A 27,462-nucleotide genomic window follows, 5' to 3' on the forward strand; every position below is an offset into this window, starting at 1 on the left:
CAGGGTACTTGGGTCCGAATCTACCTGGACTGGAACTGTGAAATGGAGATTATCATGATCTCTACATCATGGAGCTACTGCCCTATAACGTGGAAGGGCAGCAGATGGCCAATTACCATTATTGTCATCAGCTGACAAGTCATACTGTGGCTTGACATGATGGAGGAGGCTGAACCAGTCTCAAAGGCTTTTCCGTTTAAAGTTCTGAGGTATGGACTGAGACAAGTGACCAGACTTCAGTTCTTATCAGCGCCTTTTCAGAGAATGGATCCCTAGGACCCAGCGCCAGTACCCAGCGAAGCCCTGAACACCTACGCAATTGTAGATCCTGCGCAGGCGCAGGGGTGAGCCCTCGCCCCGCCCTTCCGTGGTGAATGGCCTATTCCATTCCTGAGGGATGGTGACAGTGGGGGGAACTTGAAAGCCTAGGCCTGGAATACAGGTGCGTCACTAGTATTTCCAGCCTCTTACGACATGAGTGATAGTCTGTGATTATTATATTTCTGCCTTGACAGAATTCTGAAAAGAATTCGGCAGGCCTCACCGCCCATCCTCCCCTCCTCACCTGGGAGCGTTAGGGTGGCCGGCGTCACGGCAGGTACGGAAGCCTAGAGGGCCGCGCCCACCCGCGGCGCCCCGCCCCGCCTCCCCGAGTCCCGCAGACTCCCCACCCCGCGGCGCCACCCGGCAGCTCCTCCTCGTCTCCACCCCGCCGGCCGCGGGCGCCGGGGACGTCAGCTCTGCCAGCGTGGAGACTGCTGCGGGAAGCGGGAGGCGGAAGTAGCTCCCGGGACCGCCGGGCTTCCATCAGGCCGCCTCAGCCATGGACGCGTCCCTGGAGAAGGTCCGTACCGGGGGCGGGAGCGGCGCTGCAGCCCGGAGTCCCCGCCTCCATGGCTCTGTTTCCCGGCCGCGAGCTGCCATTGTGACCGGGAAGAGGGCCGGGGGCTCACTGGCCCCTCCCGAGGAGGCCTGGCCGCGAGGGCGTCCGACCGGGCGCTTGCGGCCGAGGCCTGGTCACGTCACGGGCCGGGAACTTATTGGGTCCCGGTAGCCGGCAGAGGCTGGGCCGGGTTCCGCCCGGGGTCCAGTGCGGGGGCCGCGGGGCGGATCGTGGGGCCTGCCTGAGCTGAGCTCGCCCTTTCGGAGGACACAGAGAACACTTTGCGGCCCCAGAAGCGACTGGAAAGAAGCCCCAGTTGTTTCCGAGCCAGCTGCAAACCTGCAGATTTTCTGTGGTCTCCAGGTTTGGAAGAAAAATGTTAACGTAGTGGTTTTGCAACTTAAGCATGCCCAAGACTCAAGTGGGGCCCTTGGCAAAAATACGAATTTTCGACCCCCGGATTCGAACCTTTGGGGGGCGGGGCCGGCGTGTTTAATCATCTTTGCACGTGATTTCTGACGCTGTAGTTTGTGAACATCTGTAAGACCCCCGACGTCGAGAAAGATATGGGTCTTTTGTAGCTGGCGAATTTCGTTTGGGGGATTGCTGCTGCTCCGCAGCTTTCTGGCTCCCCCTTTCCGTGGCTAGGGAAGACCCTCGTGTCCGTCTGAAATCCGCTGGTAGCAGCGCTTTCCTCTGTTTTCATCTTGGGGGAACAGCAGCGTGATGTCCCTGGCCAACTGCTCTGGCATATAAAATGGATTCTAATTGTCCCGGATCTAGGGCTAGTAAGTGACAGCCAGTGCTTGGATTTCTTTTCTATAACTGTTTTCAGAACCTGACATCCCTCCCTCCCCCAAAGCCCTTCTCCTTGGTCAGGGTTGGGAGTCTGCTTGTGCAGACCCAATTTTTCGAGCGTGTAGAGTAGAAACAATGCTAGTGTTTTAAGACTGCTTTATTTTAATTTTTAATTGGCAGAAGTAACAGATTTTGTCATTTTCCAATGTAGCAGCTGCTGTAGATGTGTTCGCTTGTCACTGAAGAGTTGAAGGGACTAATTATACCAGTTCAGCCAGACGTCTTCATGGGCACGCAGTGGTATAGCCTAGGCCTCCCCGGGTTATTTCTCATAGATTGGAGGGAAGGCAATCAAAAAGATGAATGTTTTTCTTCCATCGCCTGTTGGTAAAGTTACGTTTTCTTTCTGGCTAGGAATAGTCTTTCTGGGCTTTTGGTTAGTGCAGTGTCTACCTTTTGGTACTTTGAGTTTGGGTCTGGATCAGTGATTCTCAATCACAGGACAGTTTTGTTCCTCGGGGACATTTGGCAACTTGTCTGGAGACAGTTTTTGATTGTCACAACTTGGGGTGTAGAGAGGTGCTGCTGGTACCCAATGGGTAGAGGCCAGGGATGTTACATGATATCTGGCATTGCACAGGACGGTCCCCGAACTGAAGAATTATCTGCTCAAAAAGTCGGTAGTGGTGAGCTTCTCAACCCGTGGCCTAGGTCACATGTATAACACCAATGGTTGAATACAAAATTATGCTAAAAATGTCCCTTCAGTGTTGTTTCCTTTCTAGTTTCGTAAGAAGTTGGGACGGGCTTTGTGTCATTTTAGTTAGGAACTTGAAGAACTGGGGTGATCTTTCCTCCCAGCATAGTTCTTTATAGGATCTGCAAAACGGAGTGTGTTGGAATCCTGCTTTAAAAACGACTTTTCTGGTATTTTATTAGTACCTTGTGGTGGTTGCTCCCTAACTGTAAATTCATGATGAAAGATTTTAAACTCTCCAAAGGCAGATCTGCACAGGTCCTGAAACTGCAGAATGCTTAAGGCTGGAGCATTCACAGAAATTTTAGTGATCTTTTAGGAATTCAGAGTGTGTAGGCTGGAAGTTTCTGCCTTAGGCCAGTGTGGAAAGTTTGAATGTAAGTTTTTCAGACCTAGGACTGTGTCTCATTTTTATATTCTCTGAAGCAATAGAGGACTACATGTAATGAACAATTTCTTTTGGTGCCAAGTGGGCAGAAAAGAAGCAGCATTGCTGCAATACGAATGTTGAGGATTTTATGTTCTGAAAAAGTTTGAGGGTAAAATATTGAATTGTGTCTGTTATTCCTGTTTCTTTGAGGAACAGACTATTCTGGGGCAAATTCTACATTGCTAATATAAACTTGAGAACTGTTTGAGCAGTTCTGAAATGATCTCATTTAAACTGATCCTTGCATAATTTATAGTGGCTGCAGAAACCACAATGTGATTTGATACCCATCCTCTAATTTCAAGTAATTGTTCTCACTCTAAAATGCAGTATGCTACCATCATTTAATAGAATCAGTACTTTTCCTTTGATTCAAATATAATTCTGTACCCTCCCTTTTTCTTTAGATAATACGTGGCTGGGCTGACCTGTGAGGACAGAGCCACTTTCTTGTCTGGATTTGCTTTTCTTTCACAATAATATCTGTTTTCTTGTATCTGAAATTAGTGATGTCTCAAGAAACCAGACAGATCAATTGAAAGGGCAAGGGATTCAAACCGGAAGAGTTGGAGCAGGCGCCTCTGCTTCCCAAAACTGTCCAGCTCATAAGAAACAAGGCCCTATACTACAGTCTCTCAGTGTTTGCCTATGTTAATATTAAAGCTTTCCAAATGCCACAGGAAGTGATTACTCTGATGCTGAAAATCTTAATATTCAACACACCTACATACATTTTTTGGTCAAAACCTGCAACTTTATAAACTTGTAGACCAGCCCAGACCTTTCCCTTTTGCTGGGAAAATCTCATTCTTCCTGGGTATTGTGTTTAGACAAGGTGTATTGCAGTTTGTTTTGTACGTACTTTAATTCCAACCTTGTGTAAACTTAGAACACGCTGTCTCAAACTAAGCATACTGGCCTTTTGGACTGTACAATTCTCTTTTGCGGGAGGCTGTCCTGTGCATTGTGGCATGTTTACACTATCCCTGACCTCTACCCACTAGGTGCCAGTAGCACCCTGTCCCAGTAGTGTCACAGCCAGAAACGAGTCCAGATGAAGGAGTTGTCCCCTGGGGAGGGAGAAGGAGGATCTCTGGTTGTGAACCTCTGAGAGAATCTGGAACTGCACTGTCCTGTATGGTAGCCAGTACCCACATTTGGCTATTTAACTTCAGATTAATTAAAATTAAATAAAATTTAAAATTCAGTTCCTCAGTTACACTAGCCACATTTCAAGTGCACAGCAGTCGCAATGTGGCTTGTGGCTACAGTACCAGACACAGCAGATAAAAATGTTTTCATCACCACTATTGAACAGTGCTATAGAGGGGGGCCAATTTGTTCCATATCTAATTCTTGGCTCTACAAGAGGCAACCTTGACCCTATTTCTGGCCTAAATAATCAAAACCCAACCCACTTTTGTTTCTTGTACTCATCCTGAGCTAAGTTTTTCCCCACTTTGGACATGATTTTGGAAAATTCTTTATAACCTTACTGTTTTTGAGTTTATGAAAGCAGAAGCATGAATGGAACATTCTGATCATTTTGATATGGGCTACCAGAATTTCTACTCTAGCTTTTTACTTCAGAAGCTTACGAAAAGAATCCCTGGTAGCCAAGATTGAAATGACCAGTTCTGTGGTATGCCTTTGAAGGTCCCACCCTTATATAGAAGAGGGAGACTTCTGTGAGCAGGTGCTGGCCTGTCATTTTAGTGTTCATTTAAAGCTGATCCCTGTATCATTGGAATGGGAGGATTTTGCATACAGGTGCCGGGTGGATAAGTAGTAAATGATTATCAAATGCTGTGTGTCTGGGTAAACATGTTACAAAGTTCCTGATCCTAAAAATTTATGGCCTTGGTGCTTGATTTATTGAAGATTTCATAGGTGGTCAGTAGCAGAGCTGCTGACTGTCTCCACTCCCTTACGTGTTCTTCCTTATCGAGGATTATGAGTTATAGATAGGAGCTGCTTGGTCTTAATTTCATCTGTTTTTGCTGAAGGCAGCTTTGGTCAAAGCTCAGGGCTGAGTGCTGAGGGAGACGCAGTGTGTAAGACATGACCCCTGCAGGAGGTTATGTTCTTGTAAGGGGCATACATGTATAGACAATCCTTGTCTAAAGAGCGGTAAAAAATTATAGCAGAGATTAAGAAACAAATGGAATGCATGGAGTGGATGGCCAGGAAAGACTTTGTGGAAGAGGTTCTTTAGGTAGAATATTTAGTTCAGAATCATGGCTTTTCTAGAGTTTTTAAAAATTGTAAACATAATGTAGATTTTTACTTTAGGATATGATTGTGCCTTGTGTTATTGCCTGTAGAACATAAAGGAAGGGAAAGCCATTTAATCTTTTTAAGTTAAATCAAGTACAAAAAAAAGATACCTCCAGTCACTTTGAAAATGTCCAAAAATTCCCTTCAGAAATTTGATTTATCTAGCTTAAATCGGTCCACTCTTTCTAAGCAATATTCAAGGGCCATAAAATTATTTTGAATTAAGCTTTTGTTAATTGCTCTTACTATTGCAATAGTTTTTTGCTTTGTGGCAAGTGTTAAGTATCTAGCTGCTTTCAGGTTAGATAGTCCTTGAGTTCTAACCAGGGGCCTTGTCTCCTCTTTGTTTCTGTGGAAAATGTGTTCTGAGTTTCAAATGACTAAGCGAGGAATAAACTTTACTAATATAACCTTTTTCCTATATACAGAAAAACAGAAGAAGCTAAAAATAAAGCCTTTTTGCTTTTACCTCAGTGACAATGAATATTTAGCTACAGTGAGCTTTTCAGGATCTTAGGGGAACTGAGTTACCTATTAGACTAGATGTTGTATTAGGTGAGATCATATGAAATTGCTGTTTTTGTGCATTAAAAACAGTTGAATATTGGCAGTTTCACACAGTTGAACCTTAAAAGTGAGAAGATAATGGATGCACAGAGGCTTCAGGAATTGATGGGTTCCTTTCCTCAGAATTCCTCTTACTGTTTTTAGGATAAGGCTGGTAACATTACTCCTACACAATTCCAATTCAATTTTAGAAAGAATGGTATCAATAAGGATAGTGGATATCTTTGTCTTTCTGATTTGATTCCCCAATAAGACCTAGGAAAACACTCCTTATAAGAAGTGTTATCTCAGTGAGAGACTTTTTCCAGTGATATCATGCTTCTGTTTGAGTAGTTTTTTGTTCCAGAATGTGTGTGACTCCAGATAAACAAGTAAACTTTTTAGAAATAGAGCTTGCTTGATGTATGGTATTTTTCCATCTGTGTGGTTGTTGGGAGGCATTTACTCATAATGTCCCACTGAATTGATTCTATAGAAGTAGTAGTCTCTGTGAATACATTTTTTAAAACTTAGGTCCCTGGATTCTCAACACATCTTAAATCAAAATGATTCGAATGCCCTTCATTTCCCTCAACATATGTCCGTCTCTGACAGGTTTGATCTCATGTTACTACTGCTACCTCCTTATCTGTGCTAGGGTTTTACCATTTTGTTGTGTATTTTTGCCCCTTTCTTTTCCTGTAGGTTCTTTTCTGCCCCTCTTCTTGAGGAATTCATAAGATTAAATACTAACACTTTATGCAATATTTGCATATCCCCTTTCAACTAGGAATATCATGATGCTTATTGAACCAGTAATTACAGTATGTGTTCATGTTCTCACAAACTCAAGCATAGAGTCCATGATAGTTAAAAATACGATTTTCCAAGAGTATCTGATTCTTAGAAGACAGAGACAAAAGTTCTTAATTATTTTCTGTTGAAATCGGGCAAAAATTTTTACAGATATAGAAATTTGGTCTCTAGTAAGGTAAGCCAGGTTTGCAAAGCACTGTATCAACCTTGTAGAGAATCCTTGGCATTTCTTCATTATTGGCTCATAAACAACGCTGTGTTCCTGGAGCACCTGCTCCTCAGAGACATGTAGTGGTTGGGGTTCTTGTTTAACCAGTTTGTTTTCACCTGGGAGAAAATTTATGATTTTTGGAGAGTTGAGAGTTGTGTGATTCTCACAAACCAGATTAACCTTGTTTAGGAAGCTGCAGAGGCAAGAGCAGTTATGTTAGAAACATAGCAATTTGGTGCAGTAGCCAAAGAAAGGTAGTGATTTTTTTCTATAGATTTGTTCCTGTGGGGAAGTTGGGGTTCCTATGGCCAGGATCCTCACTGAACTCAAACCACCTGATGATGTAGCTGGCCTGTTTCTTAGGCTACCGCTTCCACACCTTTAAGCAGTAAGCTATTTACTGTACTATGTAGAGAGCTCCGCCCAGTTCTCTGGGCAGAGGCAGAGATGCTAGTGCTTGACCTACCGCTGGGAAAACAAGCCGGGTAATAAACCCTTTCACCCCAAAGAACGTTTTGTTGTCAATTTCTTTGATCACATTGAATCCATAGCGAACTTCCCCGGGGCTGAAACCCATTGGCAAGGCAGTTGCACACGTTGTAAACACCAAGATCTTTCTGATCAAGCAGCCAGTATTCTTACATGCTTCAGTTTTTCCATCAGTAGCCCTAGGACTTCCCAATTATGAACATTCCTCCCTTGAATAAACAGTGCATTAAATCTACAGTATCATAGGCTTCTATTATTGATGAATGTCGTGATTTATATATTTTAAAATCAAATTTTAGACTTCCTTTTTTCCTCTTTTCTGAAGGCTGCTTTTCTTTAAAGGTTTAGGCTCTGTATTTTCCAAACAGCAATTATTCACATACCATCTTTGTGTTTTGCCACATCAATGTACCATTTGTACAATTATTTGCTTAAAATTTCTTTTAAATTGACTTTAAATCAATTCACCATCCATTTTTTGAATTGAGGGACAATTTGTATACAATAAAAATACCCACTCTATTTATACAGTTTGAGTTTTGGCAGTTGTTTACAGTCATGTAACCATAGGCATGATCAAGATATGAAACATTTCCATCTCCCTACAAAGTTTCCTGTGCCCCTTTGCAGTGAACCCCAGATCTACATTCTGTTGCCACATTCTAGTCCCTCTTCCCCTTGCCCTTTTTTTGTTGTTGTTATCATTAATCTACAATTACATGCAGAACATTATGTTTACTAGGCTCCCCCCTTCACCAAGTCCCCCCCACAATCCCCACTACAGTCACTGTCCAGTGTAGTAAGATGCTGTAGAATCACTACTTGTCTTCTCTGTGTTGTACAGCCCTCCCCATGCCCCCCCCCCACAGATTATACATGCTAATTGTAATGCCCCCTTTCTTTTTCCCTGACCTTATCCCTCCCTTCCCACCCATCCTTCCCAGTCCCTTTCCCTTTGGTAACTGTTAGTCCATTCTTGGGTTCTGTGAGTCTGCTGCCGTTTTGTTCCTTCAGTTTTTCTTTGTTCATATATTCCACATATGAGTGAAATCATTTGGTACTTGTCTTTCTCTGCTTGGCTTGTTTCCCTGAGCATAATACCCTCTAGCTCCATCCATGTTGTTGCAAATGGTAGGATTTGTTTTCTTCTTATGGCCAAATAATATTCCATTGTGTATATGTACCACATCGTCTTTATCCATTCATCTACTGATGGACACTTAGGTTGCTTCCACTTCTTGGCTATTGTAAATAGTGCTACAATAAACATAGGGGTGCATCTGTCTTTTTCAAACTGGGCTCCTGCATTCTTAGGGTAAATTCCTAGAAGTGGAATTCCTGAGTCAAATGGTATTTCTATCTTGAGTTTTTTGAGGAACCTCCATACTGCTTTCCACAATGGTTGAACTAATTTACATTCCCACCAGCAGTGTAGGAGGGTTCCCCTTTCTCCACAACCTCGTCAACATTTGTTGTTGTTTGTCTTTTGGATGGTGGTGATCCTTACTGGTGTGAGGTGATATCTCATTGTGGTTTTAATTTGCATTTCTCTGATGACTAGCAATGTGGAGCATCTTTTCATGTGTCTGTTGGCCATCTGAATTTCTTCTTCTCTGGAGAACTGTCTGTTTAGCTCCTCTGTCCATTTTTTAATTGGCTTATTTGCTTTTTGTTTGTTGAGGTGTATGAGCTCTTTATATATTTTAGGTGTCAACCCTTTATTGGATCTGTCATTTATGAATATATTCTCCCATACTGTAGGGTACGTTTTTGTTCTATTGATGGTGTCCTTTGCTGTACAAAAGCTTTTCAGCTTGATATAGTCCCACTTTTTCATTTTTGCTTTTGTTTCCCTTGCCCGGGGAGATATGTTCATGAAGAAGTCACTCATGTTTATGTCTAAGAGATTTTTGCCTATGTTTTTTTCTAAGAGTTTTATGGTTTCATGACTTACATTCAGGCCTTTGATCCATTTTGAATTTACTTTTGTGTATGGGGTTAGACAGTGATCCAGTTTCATTCTCTTACATGTAGCTGTCCAGTTTTGCCAGCACCATCTGTTGAAGAGACTGTCATTTCCCCATTGTATGTCCATGGCTCCTTTATCGTATATTAATTGACCATATGTGTTTGGGTTAATGTTTGTAGTCTCTGTTCTGTTCCACTGGTCTGTGGCTCTGTTCTTGTGCCAGGACCAAATTCTCTTGATTACTGTGGCTTTATAGTAGAGCTTGAAGTTGGGGAGCAAGATCCCTCCCACTTTATTCTTCCTTCTCACGATTGCCTTGGCTATTCAGGGTCTTTGGTGGTTCCACATGAATTTTTGAAGTATTTGTTCCAGTTCGTTGAAGAATGCTGTTGGTCATTTGATGGGGATTGCATCAAATCTGTATATTGCTTTGGGCAGAATGGCCATTTTGACGATACTAATTCTTCCTAGCCAAGAGCCTTTTTCTTTTTAATTTAGATTTTGCTAAGCAGTAATGTTTATTATTTCTTCCTAATTTGTGTGAAAATAAATACATAATTGTCACACATTGGTAAACTGGTTTGACTGAGGTGTAGATGAGAGCTGGATTAAACATGCTTGAAAGCTGAGAAAATTTTGTAAATGTCTGTAAAGCAGTAGCTCCCAAATCTTTTTTTTTTATTTTTTATTAAGGTATTATTGATATACACTCTTATGAAGGTTTCACATGAAAAACCAATGTGGTTACTACATTTACCCATATTATCAAGTCCCCAGGCATACCCCAGTACGGTCACTATCCATCAGTGTAGTAAGATGCCACAGATTCACTGTTTGCCTTCTCTGTGCTACACTGTTTCCCTGTGACCCCCCACACCATGTATACTAAACATAATGCCCCTCAATCCCCTTCTCCCTCCCTCCCCACACGCCCTCCCACACCTCTCCTCTTTGGTAACTGCTAGTCCCTTCTTGTAGTCTATGAGTCTGCTGAGTAGCTCCCAAATCTTATGCCTTAAGATGTGTATTTTTCTACTGTAGTTTCTGCATTTGAAAGGTTATTATAAACAACTTACTAGTTTATTAACTTTATTAACAAATGATTGTTAATCTCATTGTTAATAACTGCCAACAGCCATTACATGCTTTTTTTTTCCAAAGCAAATTTCATCGTATATATGGGATGTCATATGAGTTTAGCAGGTTGCATGACCAGCAGTTTTTATAAAGTGAAATAGAACAAAATCATAGAATGTATTCCAAATAATATGTAGGAATAGTACCAGTGTTACCTCATACTGAGTTGGTATAATTCTAGCCAAAAACAAAAATAAGTGATTTTTTTCATTAATCCATGCAGCCTTATTCCAGATAAATTTATAATTAACTGCTAGATTTTTTGAAAAATTGAGAATTACTCCCTGACCTCCTTTGTTGTGTTACCTTACATTTGACTCTTGACTTCCTTCACATTTAAATTGTGAAAACTTTAATTAATGCTATTTTAACATTACAGTGTAAAATTTCTTCTTCTGATAGTGGCAAGATATTTTAATATTACACACTGACTAAAAGTGATGAAAATCAGCTAGTATAAAAACAATTCTTGAAAAGATGCAGATAAGACGATAAACGGTGGGGCTTATATTACAAAATGAAGTGTTTCTGTTCTGTGAGTTATTGTACAAACAGCTCAGTGGTTCTCCTTAGGAGCCTTGAAGTTACATTAAGCCATACCATGTATCTATGCTAGATATGATTAAAGCAGAAATACCCAATCTGCTTCATTATGCAGCAGAATCAACTGTAGCTGAAACATAATCTATAAACTTGCAGCCTAATGACTAACAGCCAAATTGTTTCTGGGCTGTCACTAATGGGCATATAGTGGTTTCATCATCAGAAAATATATGTATGGATATGCATACTCCAGAAATGTTTTGTTGCACTTTTTCTGTTCTGTTTTTTAACAGGATAATTGCTGTAAGCCTCTCTTGACCCTTAGGGACCAAGGATGAGAGGAGGTCCTGGGTGTCCGACTCAGAAGTCTGAGTTGTCTACATTCCCTTTTCTAGAAAAGCATCTTAAATCACCACATTCACGTGCAATACAACCCGAGTTGGCTTGCTTATGTATAGTAAGAAAGGAGAAGACCAAGCACCAGCTAGCTTCAAAGGGGCAGTTGGGATTTGCCGACTTTTTTGCTAAGACCAAGCACCAGCTAGCTTCAAAGGGGCAGTTGGGATCTGCCAATTTTTTTGCTAATAAAGAGACCTTTTCCAAAAATTGTTTCTAGGAGACCCCAGAATTTTAGTCGGATCACTTCACTCAAAATGTAAATGAGGGAAAATGTGTTCGGATATGTTTGTAGGCAGGAAAAGAAGTCGTTGTAGCAATACTGTGTGCTCCTTGAGTATTGAGACGGATGCCTAGGCAATAGCAGCACTTTGGTCCATGACCCTCAAATTACTTGTTTCCTTTTACCTTAGAACTCATAAACAACCCTCACCAAAAATATTTGCATGGGCTTCACTAGTTGGAATGATGGTTTAAGAGCTGAAGTAAACTTTTTAGGGAAGGCTGGGGTAATGGTACCACCTGGTTTGCCCAGGATAGTCCTGGTTGATGCCTATTGTCCTGGCTTAATTATTAATAGTACTCCCTGTCGCTCTGAACAGTCCATGGTTCTGGATAAGTTTATGATCATCTGGTTTGTAGAAATTTGTAGAATAGAAATTTTACTTACAGGAAGAGTTTTCTGATATGTTTATTTATATCATATATAAATATTGTGAAAACAAGCAAGCGAGGTTCGTATTTAAAATGAGACCTTAGCTCTATGGTTCTTGAACAGAGCTTTTTCAGGGTGAGCTCCTTTACTTGTTTGAGAAAATTGAGGCTCAAGTGTTATCTAGTGTTAAGAGCACTGGTTCTAGGGTGATACAGACTTTGTCTTAAATTTTGGCTCTAAAGCATACTAACTCCGTGCCTTTGGGTCAGTCAGGAAGTAATGCGTTTAAGGTATTAATTAGCACAATGCCTAGAAAATAGTAAGCAACCCAGTAAGTGTTAGTACTATTATCAAGGATTGCAGACCTTATTGAGCCATCTTTCTGCACCAGACCCTGTGCTAGGTGCTAAGGATTAAAAGAAATGATAGGACATTCTTCCTAGAACCTGGCACAGTATACTGTTTTTGTCTTCCCTCTATCATAGAACAGTCTTCTAAATACTTCTAAATACTGAATAAAAGCTATCCTTTTACAGCTTAATTCTTATCTCATTTAGGTCTCTGTTGCCCTGCTACTGTTTATTAACATTTATCACACAGCCACCCTGTCTGCCACTGTCACAGGTACAGAAGACACAAAGTGTGAATAAGGAAGAGTAGTGGCTGCTCTCACTAGAAACTTATGGAGGCTTAGTTTTTACTTTTTTTTTTTATTAAAGTTCTTTTCTTTGAGGGAATAAAATGTGTGCATACATTGAGGTGCACACATCTTCAGTGTATAGTCCAGTGGGTTTTGACAAAGGACCACCCTCTTTTTTTTTTAATTGAAGTATAGTTGATATATAATCTTTTATTGGTTTCACATATACCACACATGGTTCAACAATTATCCATATTATTAAATCCTCAACTCCACTAGTGCATATTATCTCTCAACATAGGAAGATGTTAAAGAATCATTGACTATATTCTCCATGCTGTACTACTATCCCTGTTACCACCTTACAGTATGATTGTGAATTTTTGTGCCCTTTTATCCCCTTCTCCCTCCCCTCCCACTGACCCTAACTCCTCCCCTATGTTAACCACCAGTCACTTTTCAGTGTCCATGAGTCTACTGCTATTTTCTTCATTTTGTTTTTAGATTCCACAAATGAGTAAAATCATGTGGTATTTGTCTTTCTCCATGTGGCTTATTTCATTTAGCATAATACCCTCTAGGTCTATCCGTGTTGTTGCACATGGCAGGATTTTTTTATGGCTGAATAATATTCCATTGTGTATATGTACCACATCTTCTTTATCCATTCTTTATCCACTTTATCTATTGATAGACACTTTGGTTGCTTCCATATCTTGGCCATTATAAATAATGTGGCAATAACATAGGGGTGCATATTCCTTTCAAATCAGGGATTTTGCTTTCTTTGGGTAAATTCCCAGGAGTGGAATTACTGGGTAATATGGTATTTCTATTTTCAATGTTTTGAGGAACCTCCATACTGCTTTCCACAGTGGCTGCACTAAATGGCATTCCCACCAACAGTGTAAGAGAGGGTTCCCTTTTCTCCCCATCCTCGTCGACACTTGTTACTGTCTTTTGCATAGCGGTCATTCTGAGTGGTGTGAAGTGATACCTCATTGTGGTTTTGATTTATATTTCCCCAATGATTAACAATGTGGAACATCTTTTCACATTCCTATTGGCCATCTATATTTCTTCTTTGAAAAAATGTCTGTTAGGTCCTCCTCCCATTTTTTAATTGGGTTATTTGGGCATATTTTTGGTGTTGATTTGTATGAGTTCTTTATATATTTTGGATGTTAACCCCTTATCAGGTAAATCATTTATGAATATGTCCTCCCATACTGTAGATTGCCTTTTTGTTCTGTTGATGGTATCCTTTGCTGTACAAATGCTTTTTAGTTTGGTGGTTTTTATTTTTAAGTAAACAATTAATAAACGAATTTTTCTTAGAGCATTCCTTGACTTACAGCCTAATATTTTCCTGCACCTGCTAATGCTTGAGATTTGGGGTAAGCCACTTAACACAGCAGGCACTTGAGAGTCTGCAGCATTGGAATCACTTCATATTCACATTTAATTTACTCAATTTTAACTAGAAATGTTATTTTCCATACCCACCTACTCCCCCCACCCCACCCCCAACTTCACTCCCTAAAAGAGAGTAGGAGCAAGAACAGTTTTCAGTGTAAGCCATTCTCTCAAGAAGTGTGTGCTCTGTGGCGAGAGATTCAGATGGGAGAATAGCAAGCTGCATTTCTCTCCTGCCTTTTATGTGTAAGCATCTCATCACCACATGTGATTCTGGTGTTGAAAAATAAGTATTGTTTCATAATAAGTGGCTTCTAACCCAGGTCAGCTATTTTGTTCTTAACTGAAAAATATGTTCCAATCCTTTAGGAAAAATTAGCTGCATTGCACTTACAGCTAGTGTGTTGATATACATTATGCCGTAACATGGCAATCCAAGTTTCAAGCTGACTTTAGACACTCAAGTCCTAGAAGAGAAGTCAAAATTAGTAGGAGTCTGATCAAAATACCAACAGTATTCTTCAACAAACTAGAGCAGATAGTTCTAAAATTCATATGGAACCACAAAAGACCATGAATAGCCAAAGCAGTCCTGGGAAGGAAGTATAAAGCTGGGGGAATTACACTCCCCAACCGCAAAGTCTACTACAAAACCACAGTAATCAAGAGAATTTGGTACTGGCACAAGATGTCCATAGACCAATGGAACAGACTAGAGAGCCCAGATAAAAACCCAACCATATACGGTCAATTAATATACGATAAAGGAGCCATGGACATTCAATGGGGAAATGACAGCCTCTTCAACAACTGGTGTTGGCAAAACTGGACAGCTACATGCAGGAGAATGAAACTGGATTATTGTCTAACCCCATACACAAAAGTAAACTCAAAATGGATCAAAGACCTGAATGTAAGTCATGAAACCATAAAACTCTTAGAAGACAACATAGGCAAAAATCTCTTGAATATAAACATGAGCTACTTTTTCCTGATTGCATCTCCTTGGGCAAGGGAAACAAAAGCAAAAATGAACAAATGGGACTACATCAAGCTGAAAAGCTTCTATACAGCAAAGGACACTATCAGCAGAACAAAAAGGTATCCTACAGTATGGGAGAATATATTATAAAATGACATATCCGACAAGGGGTTAACATCCAAAATATATAAAGAACTCACATGCCTCAACAACCAAAAAGCAAATAACCTGATTAAAGAATGGGCAGAGGATATGAACAGACAATTCTCCAAAGAAGAAATTCAGATGGCCAACAGGCACATGAAAAGATGCTCCACATCACTAATTATCAGGGAAATGCAATTTAAACCACAATGAGATATCACCTCACCAGTGAGGATGGCCAGTATTGAAAAGACTAAGAATAACAAATGCTGGCAAGGATGCAGAGAAAGGGGAACCCTCCTACACTGTTGGTGGAAATCCATCAGTAGATGAATGGATAAAGAAAAGGTGGTACACAATGGAATACTATTCAGCCATAAGAAAGAAACAAATCCTACCACTTGCAATAACATGGATGGAGCTAGAGGGTATTATGCTCAATGAAATAAGCCAGGTGGAGAAAGACAAGTACCAATGATTTACCTCATTTGTGGAGTATAACAACAAAGCAAATCTGAAGGAACAAAACAGCAGCAGACTCACAAACTCCAAGAAGGGACTAGCGGTTACCAAAAGGGAGAGATGGGGAGGGCGGGTGGGGAGGGAGGGAAAAGGGAATCGAGAGGTATTAAGATTAGTACACATGGTGTTGGGGGGATCATGAGGAAGACAGTGTAGCACAGAGAAGATAAGTAGTGACTCTGTGGCATCTTACTACACTGATGAGCAGTGACTGCAGTGGGGTATGGGGGTACTCAATAATATGGGTGAATGTAGTAACCACAATGGTTTTCATGTGAAACCTCCCTAAGAGGTATATCAATAATACCTTAATTTAAAAAATTTTAATAAAAAAATTTGTAGGAGTCTGAGTTGCTGCCTTCAAGAAGCTTAAAATCTAATTGAAGAGAGTATCTGAACTGGGAAGATCATCTGTAAAGCAATTTACAGCAAAGGAGTAAGGAATCATGAGGATAAACAGCAGTTGCATGTTAGAATGGCCCCAGTTTCAAGTGTTCATTGTCCCCATGAACACAGACATTTTTGTCAGGCACTGAGTCCAGACTTTTCGTTTATAAAGAATGGTATCAGTAACATTAGAGAGATGTGAAAGAGTGAAAATACCCATAAAGGTTTCTTGGAAGTACTGAATTGTGATTTAATAGGTAGCTAGCAATAGACAAAAGGCACAAGAACATTTCACACAGAACAAGTGTTACAAGCACGAGACGTTGAGGTGTGAGTGACCAAGCAAAATTGTTTTTTTCATTTGGCCAGATGATCGGGGACACACTAGAGTGTCACAGGAGATGAGGATAATAAGGAACACGATCCATAGACTGAGGAGTTAGAGAAATTCTCTTGACCACGATCTGTTCCTCATCCTACTCACAGTCATTAACCAGGAGCCCTGAAACCTTTGTAGATTGCTTTCTAACCCATATTACGGGTACATTTAAATGGCAAGTTTTATTGGAAACACTGTTTTAAAATGATTTTTCTACCTTGTGTAAAAATCCTGTTGGATGTGGCTACATGACTATTTTGTAGTCCCTGTGGGAGTCAGTGTGATTAGAAAGAGGTCTGAAGGCAGGAAACCAGTCTTCTGGTGCAGCTCTGTCATTTATTAGCTCCATGACCTTAGGCCAGTCACTTTACCCCTCGAAGTCTTAAGTTTCCTTACCTATAAAATGTTAGACCAGGATCAGATGTTTTTCCTGATATACTTTCTTTTCTTTTTAATGAAATTTCTTACAAATGAAACTTTACTCAAAGCCCTATCATAAAACAGAGTTGATCTCCTTAATGGAGGCAGAGGGTGAGCATAGGGAGCCGCCTACCCAACTCTCCTTCCCAAAATTCTTCCAAGGAGTCTTAAGCCTCAGAGCACAGGTGGAAAATCCCTGGCCAGATGTCTAAGGGCCCTTCTAGAATTAACATTTTCTGATACTTACATTGATAAACTGAGTAGAATTTCTTAAAAACAATTTTGAGAAGGTAGTGCATTAACAAATGTAATGCAGCTTATTGCACACCTACTCTGTATAAGGTATTACTAGAAACAGCAGCAAATGTGAAGAGTAAGAAGGGAACAGAAGACAGCGTCTATAACTTTTTATAACCCAACTCATCATATATTCAAGGCAACAAAATTGCCTAAAAATTGCTACAGAGATTAAGTAGGAAGAAAGGAAAATGAGTGTGTGTGTTTTAATTCTGCAAGGATTTTTAAGGTTTTGTTTTTTTTGAATGGGAAAGAGATGTCCACTTGGTACTAAAGGAACGGGTGTGACCTGAAAAGACTTCTGAGGCCTTCTGTGCAGGGAGTCACTGTTACAGCTTGTGTAAGCGTCCAGTTTACAGAAGCACTTGCAGATTTATGAGTATATTAGTTTCCTGTGGCAGTTAGTTCCTGTTGTAACAATTAGCACAAACTAGATGGCTTAGAAGACCAGAAACCTATTGTTTCACAGTCTAAAGCCCAGAAGTTTGAAATTAGTACCACTGGCCTGAAGCCAAATTGTTGGCGCGGCTGAGTTCTTTGCAGAGGCTTGGGGAAGAGTCCCTCCCTTTCTTGTTTAAGCTCACGTTGCCTGCCAGTGCTCCTTCCTTCATTTGCGGTCCCATCACTCCAGTTTTCAAGGCCCACATCTTCAAATCTCCATCTGCTCCATCTTCACACAGCTGCCTTCTCTGTCTGTGTGGGGGTGAGGGGAGGTGGGAGGGGCAGTTGGTGTCTCCCTCTACCTCTCTTACATAAATACATGTGATTGCATTTAGGGCTCACCTGAAGAATTTAAGGTAATCTTGCCCTCTCAAGATCTTTCATAACATCTGCAATATATATTCCAGGATTAGAATGTGAATGTCTTGTGGGCAGGAGAGGCATTTTTCATCCACTACAGCAGCATACTGTGCATACTTTTCTGACATTGCTTCTAATAGTGAAAACTGGAATAGCCTAAGGGTCCATTAATTCAGGACTGGTTAAACAGTGATACATCCATAGAATGGAATAAGGTGTCACCACTAAGAAGAATGAAGTGGACATACTAATATCAAACCATATTCACTAGAAAGTAGAAAAAAGCAAGTTGCTGAGGTGCATACGGGTAAGGTGAAAATTTAGAAAGTATATGTCAGACTTAAAAGTGGCTTCCCCTGGGGAGTGGGGCCAGTAGAATTTGTTAAATGTTTGTACTACTGGAATTAAATCAAATGTACTTAATAATCCATGAATTTATAATAAATCCAGAAGAAAATGGAGTTGCATTCATTTTTTTCTGGATGAATTATTGAAGTAATAAGGGACTATTAAAATTGGACCTTTTTTTTTTATTTGTTTCCCAGATAGCAGACCCTACATTAGCTGAAATGGGAAAAAACTTGAAGGAGGCCATGAAGATGCTAGAGGACAGTCAGAGGTGAGCCTGCGGAGCAGAAGTGACCCATTACACATGTTCAACCTGTTGTGAAATGGGTGGCACTGGTTTCCTGCTATTAATAACACCTCTTGGTTTCAGAATGTCTCACTTAGCTTTGGCTCATTTAAAGTTGATGTTTGCCTTGGGTGGAAGGTGCTTTGTAATTAAAGGGTTTTGAAATTGAGGGGCAGGACTTAATAATTTTCAGTTCTGCCTATTACGAGTTTCATTTACTTAATATGTTGATTTGCATCTATAAATACTTCTAACTATACAGAGAGCATCAACTAACCAAGAAATGGATTGATTATTATCTCCTTCATGTTTTCTTTTCCTGAACCTTCATACACCCTAGCTGAGGGCTGGCGGGAGAGAAGGGGGGAGAGATGTGATAAATGTGTTTCAGATCCCATATCAGTACTGAGAGGTTCTAGGCAACATTGTCAACGTTTGCATGCTGAAATGTTAGAAATTTGATATGATAAAAACAAAAACAGTTTTTTATTTCCTTTATTTTAAAGTAGAAGAACAGAGGAAGAAAATGAAAAGAAGCTCATTTCAGGGGATATTCCAGGGCCACTCCAAGGCAGGTAGGTGGCAGTGAAGATAAGTACCTTTAGTTAGGATACATGTTTTCTTTAAACCAAGATTTTATCATTGTTGATTTACAATTTAGTTTTATTGAAAACAAAGTAAATTAGAGTTGTGTGTAGTGTAACAAACATCAGAAAACTGCAATACTGTTAGCTAGATAGTGGTAATGCCGAGCCTACCTGCCTCTCCCCGTTGCATTCAGAATTTAATACAACATTGCTCAAAAACAATGCATAAATTTTTAATTAAAACTCAACTATCATAGTTCATTCTTGAAACCTATAATCTGTTCAGTAGACTGAGCTTTATTGTGAGAGAATTTAATGAGATTTATCATTTTTATAATATATTAAAATGAAGGAAAATGCCAATTTTAATCATTTATTGGCAGTGACTTATTTTTTGGCAACTAAAGCAAATCTGTCAAGTCTGGTTTGACTAGAAGGGAAAAATATCAGAAAAATAAGTAGCTATCTGACTAAAATTTTCATACAATGATAGCACTCAATCTGGAATTAAAGTCCCAGACCAGCTTCCCTCAGACAAGCACATTTTTTTTGTTTTATAACCAGGAAACTGCATATAAGTAATAGTACACCTCCCTTAAATTGTCCTTTGACCTGAATTTAATTATGCACAAGGTTGCAGAAGACAAGAATGGAGGAGGGATCACAATGTGCTGATAAATGTCACGTCTAAACACCCAGATGCTAATATTTTTAAATAGACTCTCCTACTTGTAGTGTGGATGGTGCTGATTTGAATCCCTCTGAATGTGATGCATGTTCTGCAGCTGAGAAGTGCATCTGGATGAATTGTAGAAGGCCTACTGAAGGGAATGTGAGCCCGCATCGGAGAGAACACCATGCCGGGCACAGCGTTAAATGTTTTGAATGCACGGTCTGGTTGCAGCCTCATGATTCTGTGATATAGGAGCTTAGCCTGTTTCCATAGCTTGCTCACGGTCACCTGGCTAGTACCCAAGTATGCCTAACCTTCACGCGGTGTCCAAGGACCAGAGCCCCTCCCGCATGATGGTCAATACCTTGGGAAGGATGAATACTGGGGCATTGTTTTGACAGTGCTTCTTTTTCAAAAAAGAGAATTTTTTATAAGTCATATTCTCATCAATGGAGTGATGATATTTTTCCATCATGTGTGTTACAAGTTGCCTTGCCATTGCTTTCTACTTTAGCCATTCACATTCTTTTCCTAGGTTTTCATGTCTTCTGTAATGAGCATTTAGTAACATATCTTGGATACACGTAAATCTGTTTATGTTCTGCTGGATCTCTTTAGTTTCCCAGGTGGGGAAGAGGTGGTAATAAATGATGCCTGTGTTATTTGTTTTTAGTCTGTTAGAACAAATAGACAACACTCCTACATGGAAGGAAGCTAGATGTACCAGTGGCATTAATATTTTGCTGCTACTGTGACCTTCCAGCATCTAAAAAGGACTCTTTAGGCTCTTATAACACACTTATTAAATATTCTTCAGGATTCAAATGAATACGTAGAAAATATTGCCAAAACAGTACTGATAAATTTTTTTTGATTAATCTCATCTTTAGTAGAAGATTTAATCACAAAGCTGTATTCAGAATTCAGTAAATACTGAGGTTTATTTTTAAAGATGTATTCTGTATCTCAAACACATTCTTTTCTCTTGTAGTTACTCAATTAGGAAAAAACTTACCAAAACTAGTTTGGATGAGAGAAATAGAGTGGTGGGGCATGTGTGGTAGTCCTACCTGCCCAACTCTTTTTTATTCTGCAGTGGACAGGATATGGTGAGCATCCTCCAATTAGTTCAGAATCTGATGCATGGAGATGAAGATGAGGAGCCCCCGAGTGCCCGGTAATGGAGAATGGTTGGCAGCTTCTCTTTGAAAGAATGTGTTCTTGATTTTGATAGTCACTGCATTCTTAAAAGTTGCTGAAATAATAAGCTATGTTTCATTCAGCATTACATATGATACTAAAACAATGCTTGTTTTTTTCTTTGTAGAGAGACTTTTATATATTTTAGATAATGTATTTTGTAGAAGGAATGCATTTACTAAAACTAAATGTAGTTTTTATGGTGTTGTTTCTTAGAGAGGGGCTGACAATGGGACTAGAAAATAACTGCTGTGTGCTTTCCTGCCTCTGTGTTTCTGCATCTGCTAAGAATTGCAGCAGCTGAACTGATTGATGGCAGTCCACATTGTCTGCAAAGCACCTATTTTATTTTTATTTTTTCCTCTATGTAACTACTTATTTAGTTTCATTTTGTCTTTATTTTAAATTTAGTTTTTTGGAACAAGTAATGCATTGAACAAGAAGTTAAAATTTCAAAAGGTAAAAGAGGATATACAAAGGCAATATTCTGTCTTCCCTCTGCCTCCCTAACTGGTTCTCCACAGAGATCTATGGTATTGCCAGTTTCTTATGTATTCTCAGCAGTATTTTATGTGAATGTGTACACAAGCAAAGCCCATACTCTTCCCTCCAGCACATAAATACTGTGCACATTGTCTGTGCCCTTTTCTTTTATGTCTTGGAGTTCGTTGCATATCAATGCACAAGGAGTTTTCTTCTTTAAGAACTGTTTAGTTTTACTTTGAATAGATAGACCACATTTTATTTAACTGTCCTATTTGTGTTTTACTATTATAGACATTGCTGCAACCAATAACTTTGTACATCTGTCAGGTTTTCATAAAAGCAAGTGTTTCTGGGAGACTAAATTCCTAAAAATGGAATTGCTGGGCCAAATAGTTTGTGCACCTATAATTTTAATAAGATTGCCAAATTTCCCTCTGTGGAATTGTGCCAGTTTATAGTCCCACCAGTAGTGTATGAGAGTACCTCTTTCCCTCCACATTTGCCTGTTGGCAGGCGTAAGGATGGTTGCCAGTCTAATAGGTAAAAAGTGATATTTCAGCATAATTTTAACTTACATTTTATGAACCAGGTCATGTGCCTTTCTGTATGTGTCTTCTATATGACCCATTTATATTTCCATGAACTATCATCTCCTTTGCTCAGTATCCTGTTTGATTTTTTTGTCTTTTTCTAGTTGACTTATAGTTATTCTTTATAAGGGAAATTAGTCCATCCATTATAATTACATGTAAAACAATGTCTAGCTCCTACTGTTTTGCTCTACTGTTACAAATAGCTGTTTAATGCAGGGTATCGATCTTCACCTAATGATTCTTTAAAAAATTGATATCTGCACGTTTTATCTGAGCTCTCTACCTTCCATAGTTCTTACAGATGATATTTAATTTTTTTTAATTTAGGAAATTATTCAAAAACAGTTTATGTATTTAGTAGGTATTTGATAAAAAGGATATTTCTCTCCTAGGACTTGAATTTTAACAATACTTTTCTGTGCTAGACTGTCAATATCTTATATGCACTGAATTTCAAATTTATCTGAGTTTCTGCCATTTAGACCATTAAGTGGATTTTCAAGTCCAACAGAAATTTCTGTGGAATAATGTGTCTCTGAGTTTTACTTCTTTATTTATGCTTTGACTAATACGTTTTTAAATCCAATGAATTTTGATTAACAGAATCCAGAATATTGGAGAACAAGGTCATATAGCTTTGTTGGGACATAGTCTGGGAGCTTATATTTCAACTCTGGACAAAGAGAAACTGAGGAAACTTACAACTAGGATACTTTCAGACACTACTTTATGGCTATGCAGAATTTTCAGGTAAAGAAATTATGAGTTTCAAGTTTCCAGTAAAGATATTTATGAGTTGGGTATAGACTGTGAAGGATCTGTTTTCTGGAGCTCTGCTACCTGTGTTCAAATCTGCTTCTACCCCTTCCTCTTGAAAGAGTTGCTTAATCTCTCCATGCCTGAATTTCCTCATTTGTTATATGGGGATAGCATTCATATGTATTTCATGGCATTGTTGTAAGGATTAAATGAGCTAATGAACTAATATATGTAAAGAGCTGAGAACATAAGCACAGATGTATTGGATAATGTCTGCAATTTCTTACTTTTAGGGTTCCTAACAGGCACATGTTGATAGAAGGTAGAGCAGTGGAATCATTCAAATGTTTTTAATCAAAGTATTAGTTCATGCTTGAGTAGAAGGGAAATGCTGTCATAAGGAAAATGAGTATGTGTTTTGAAATTGAAGTTTGCTTTATTCTTGGTAAAGTTGGCATTATTAAGGAATTACAGCAGGTTAAGGATTCAGTAGAAGACAGGACTAATAGTACTTTTGTGTTTATGCTATTTGCTCTTATGGAAAAGGACTGTTTGCCTGACATTGGAACATTGAGCTTGGGAGAATCACTTTCAGATGTTGAGAAAGAGCTTGGCCTGGCGAGAGTATAAGTTTGCCTGTCACCAAGGAGAAAATTTCTTCTATTCTAATAAAAATCCAACACCTGTGATTGAAATTCTCTCCCCTTTCCTGGGAGATTAAAAAGAATAAAAGGCCCGAAGCAGATAATAGCAAAAGCAAAATTTAGTCTGACTAGTGTTTTTGATAATTTTATTTACTTTGCATGTTTTAGGGCTGAAACTCTGCTAAAAACCATGCCTGCCTTATCCAGTGCTAGCCTTCTTGTAGAATCAGCCAAAACCATGATCTTTAGCCTCTTTAGATCTGAAGGACTCCTGTTCTCTGCTAGTTTTCACAGTCTGCTCTTCAAAGATTTGGGTTTGGACGAAGGCTCATTGCCCCTGTGCTTTCTAACCTCTAGCGATACGGAGCTGTCAGCTGTGTAAGATGAGGGTGACTCCTGTCTCCTTTCACTCACCTAGGTGATGGTTTCTAAGTTAAGAAAAGGAGTACTTGTGTGATTGTAAGGTTGGGATATAAAATCAGAGTTAACCAAGATAACATATTGATATGTGGATGTCTTAACAGATATGAAAATGGCTGTGCTTATTTCCATGAAGAAGAAAGAGAAGGACTTGCCAAGATCTGTACGCTTGCCATTCATTCTCGTTATGAAGACTTTGTAGTGGATGGCTTCAACGTGTTGTGTAACAAGAAACCCGTTATATATCTCAGTGCTGCTGCTAGGCCTGGCCTGGGCCAGTACCTTTGTAACCAGGTAATGTGGTTTTAGGTGGATATTTTAAAGAAATGATGTTTTGTTCTGTCCTGGAACTTTTTAAAGTGGGTAAACTCTTTTCTTTAGCTGCTGTTCTTTTTGTGAAAAGAAAGGTGGTTTCCTTACATGCTTGTTTCTTATTATAAGAAAATATGTAAATGTATATTCATGAATTTAGATAAATTTTTTTCTAAGTTGCCCAAAGGCAACCACAGTCAACATTTCACTTTGTTTCTTTCCAGACTTTAATCAAAGAGCATGTGTTTTTACATGGTAATATTTGGCTTTTGTCTCTTACTACTGTAACAGGTGCATATCATGTTTTAACAATTCTTCAAAGTAAAGCTTATTGTTAATGTCTTTACAATATTCCTTCAAATAAATACGTGCTATTTTAACTATTTCCCTTTAGGACAGCTAGAGTGTTTGTATTCTTTGCTTCCTATGACCATTTTCAGGTGAATGCTCTCTGTAGAGCACTGTTATGGATGTCTTTGTGCATAAAGCTTTTTCTGTGCTCAGGGTTATATTCTTCAGACAGATTTTCAGTCAATCTACAATTACTAGATCAAAGAGCATTACCATTTTTTAAGTTCATGGTGCATGTAGGGGGCTACCTTGAGCAAGAAATTGTTAAGCCTCTTGGCCAAGAATGTTTTAAGCAAAACCCATAGAATTGGAGGGTTTGTCTTTTGTAAGGTGGAGGGATCCTGGGGAGAAACTTAGGTCCCTATGGGGGAAAACTTGGGGATGTAGGTTGATTCTGAGTTGTGATCACTGGTGGTAAGAAATTATGTCCTCTTCTTGAGGGTGTACAGAATAGGGAGTTTTATAACATCTCTGTGGAAACATGAAACCAATTCCTTATTAAATACCTACTGAAGGCCAGGCTTTTAGGGACCCCAGGCTGTCTTGGGACAGTAATCCAGTTTTCAAAAGATAAGTAAAGGTATTCTGTTAACTGAGAAAGGCAGGTGACAACAGTATATATAAGATGGTCATATTCAGATTTTTTTTAATGTGTACATGCTTATTACATATATAGGTATACTTTTAATATCTAGAAAAATATGTTTACCCCTAGAAAACATTTGGAAGGTTACATACTAAACTGTGAACAGTGGTGGATCAGTGGCTTTTGGGGGGCATTTTTACTTTTTTCCCTTTCTATTTTAAATGTAGTTTATGCACATTATTACATTGGCTCACTTTCACTCTTAATTTCTTTCTTTTTTAATGGTTTTACCTGAGTTTCATTTTCATAATTTACAAGAAAAATCCCTTAAGGGTAAATAGTGTATATAAAGTGCTTATTAAATTTTTTATCTTTAAATACTACCAAATCTTGGTTATACAGAGCAGTATGCTGTAACCATTTAAAAAAATCCCTGAAAGTATGAACTCAAGGATTTGGAAGCTAAAAATGAGGAATATAAAATACAATTACTATCTCCATCTGTAACACTGACTTCATTTCATTTCTCTTACAAAATGTAAGTCTGCTAGTCCATATTTACTGCTTTTTAGGAGTGGGTAGACCCATAAATAAGATACTGTTCTTTGAATGCCATTCGCTGGTGTTCTTTACCACTCATGCTTGGAGGAAGGATCCTAAATCATCCCCCAGAATGCTCAGGGCTCACTTGTTTTTCAGTTTGGAAGTGTTTTTGTTTTTGGTATATTCTAGAATATAGCAAAGATAGTTACTCATTTAGAAAATGAGTTGATAGTTGCTCCTTTGTTAACTCATTAGAAATTTTACATTGTCTGTATCCTCTTGTAAGACATCTCAGCTCCTGGGAATTCATCCTTTTTTTGGCTTGACTAAGAGATGTACTTTAACATCAATATGTAATATTAAGAGTTTCTAATGAGAGATTATTTAGGAAGAATAACTGTGACTTTTCTTAGAGCAACAATCTTTGGGGGGCATAAGTAAGTGGTGACTAATGTCTGTCTTGTAAAATTGTGTTTCTTCTTGCAGCTTGGCTTGCCTTTCCCCTGTTTGTGTCGTGTGCCCTGTAACACTATGTTTGGATCCCAGCATCAGATGGTGAGTTCTTTTGGTTTGAAAAATAATACAGAATTGTGTTTTGAAATTGTGTCTTCCTTCAATTGAAGTTCTGTTTGCTGGCCTCCAGATAATTATTAGTGTATTCATTTATTGCTTAGATCTTTCCATTGTATAATACATGCTTCCAGGTTTGAATGCCCATGAAGGTTGGCCCTTAAAGAACCTTGTAATCACTATATAGCCTGCTGTCAGTAGAAACATGGCGTCCAGTTAAGCACCAGAAATTCCTTCTAAAGTGCATCCTTTGAAATGGTTATCGTTGCCTGGATTTATGAATGGGCAGATTTTGAAAATGAGGTTCTTCATTGTAATCAAAATTGGATTCTGCATTTATGTTTAAACATGCAAGTGTTGAGCCTTTCTGTGCTGAAGCCAGAAGCAAAAGAGATGTTTAGGGTTCTGCGTTTCTTTGTTTCAAGGTAGTTGGGTTTTCTGGTTCAAATATATCAATGAGTAATATTACAGATACGGTTCTGGCTATTTTGGAGGAGTTGAGAGATCATTTTCTTAAGCATGAGTATTTAAAACTAGAGAAATGTTGGTCCTATATATAAAGTTTTAATTTTAATCTTATTTACTGATTTTTCTAGTTAGTCCTCAAAAGAAAACTATTTGATTTTCATATCTATGGCTAGAGGAAATGGAAGAATTATCAAGAATTAAGAACTGACTTGAGTGATTTATTTTGAGAGTCATCTGTTCTTTTGGAAGTTACAGTTTTTCATTGTATAGCTTTTATGCTGGCACCTTATTTTTTGCGGTTTGTTTTTTTAATCCCAGGATGTTGCCTTCCTGGAGAAACTGATTAAAGATGATATAGAACAAGGAAAACTGCCTCTGTTGCTTGTTGCAAATGCTGGTAGGTATCACAAACCCAAATCTTCCATTTTGGACATATAAGAGAGAGACAAGGCACTTAGCTTAAAAATGGCTTAAGAAATGTTAATGTGCCACATGTTTAAGATAGTCTATCAGCATTTTGATGAAAATCACACTAAAGTTGGCTCCTTCTGATTCCCATTAATCATTTGTTTTGGGAGTTGTTTTGTTTGTGCTAAGTTTTCCCTTAGGCTATAAGTGTTTCCGTTCTAAATTGAATTTGTAAATGTCACACGAAGAGTCCACCTTGAAGATAGGTCAGCTCCCACTTTCTGCTCTGCTTATTGTATTCAGCATTGCACTTAGAAGTTCTAGACAGTGCAA

General features: G+C 39.1%; 1 protein-coding gene across 8 annotated transcripts in view; it reads left to right on the forward strand.

Moving 5' to 3' along the window:
* The first annotated feature begins 678 nt into the window (after positions 1-678).
* PDXDC1 (pyridoxal dependent decarboxylase domain containing 1) overlaps positions 679-27,462 on the forward strand; it is a 51,996-nt gene continuing 25,212 nt past the window's right edge. For 5 of the 8 annotated variants that reach the window (XR_005031276.2, XR_008992101.1, XM_036917884.2 and 2 more), the window contains exons 1-8: positions 679-844; positions 18,441-18,514; positions 19,036-19,104; positions 20,886-20,966; positions 22,672-22,818; positions 23,996-24,185; positions 26,170-26,238; positions 27,040-27,118. Coding sequence is in view for 6 of the 8 variants with exons in the window: in XM_036917884.2 (XP_036773779.1) it covers positions 824-844; positions 18,441-18,514; positions 19,036-19,104; positions 20,886-20,966; positions 22,672-22,818; positions 23,996-24,185; positions 26,170-26,238; positions 27,040-27,118 (730 nt within the window). In the remaining 2 variants the exon portion in view is untranslated. Of the gene's footprint in view, positions 845-1,120; positions 1,247-18,440; positions 18,515-19,035; positions 19,105-20,885; positions 20,967-22,671; positions 22,819-23,995; positions 24,186-26,169; positions 26,239-27,039; positions 27,119-27,462 lie in introns of those variants that run through there. The other 3 variants (XM_036917879.2, XM_036917880.2, XM_036917881.2) reach the window with 3 other exon arrangements.

Source organism: Manis pentadactyla, chromosome 10 (genome assembly GCF_030020395.1).
Source record: "Manis pentadactyla isolate mManPen7 chromosome 10, mManPen7.hap1, whole genome shotgun sequence".
NCBI lineage: Eukaryota > Metazoa > Chordata > Mammalia > Pholidota > Manidae > Manis > Manis pentadactyla.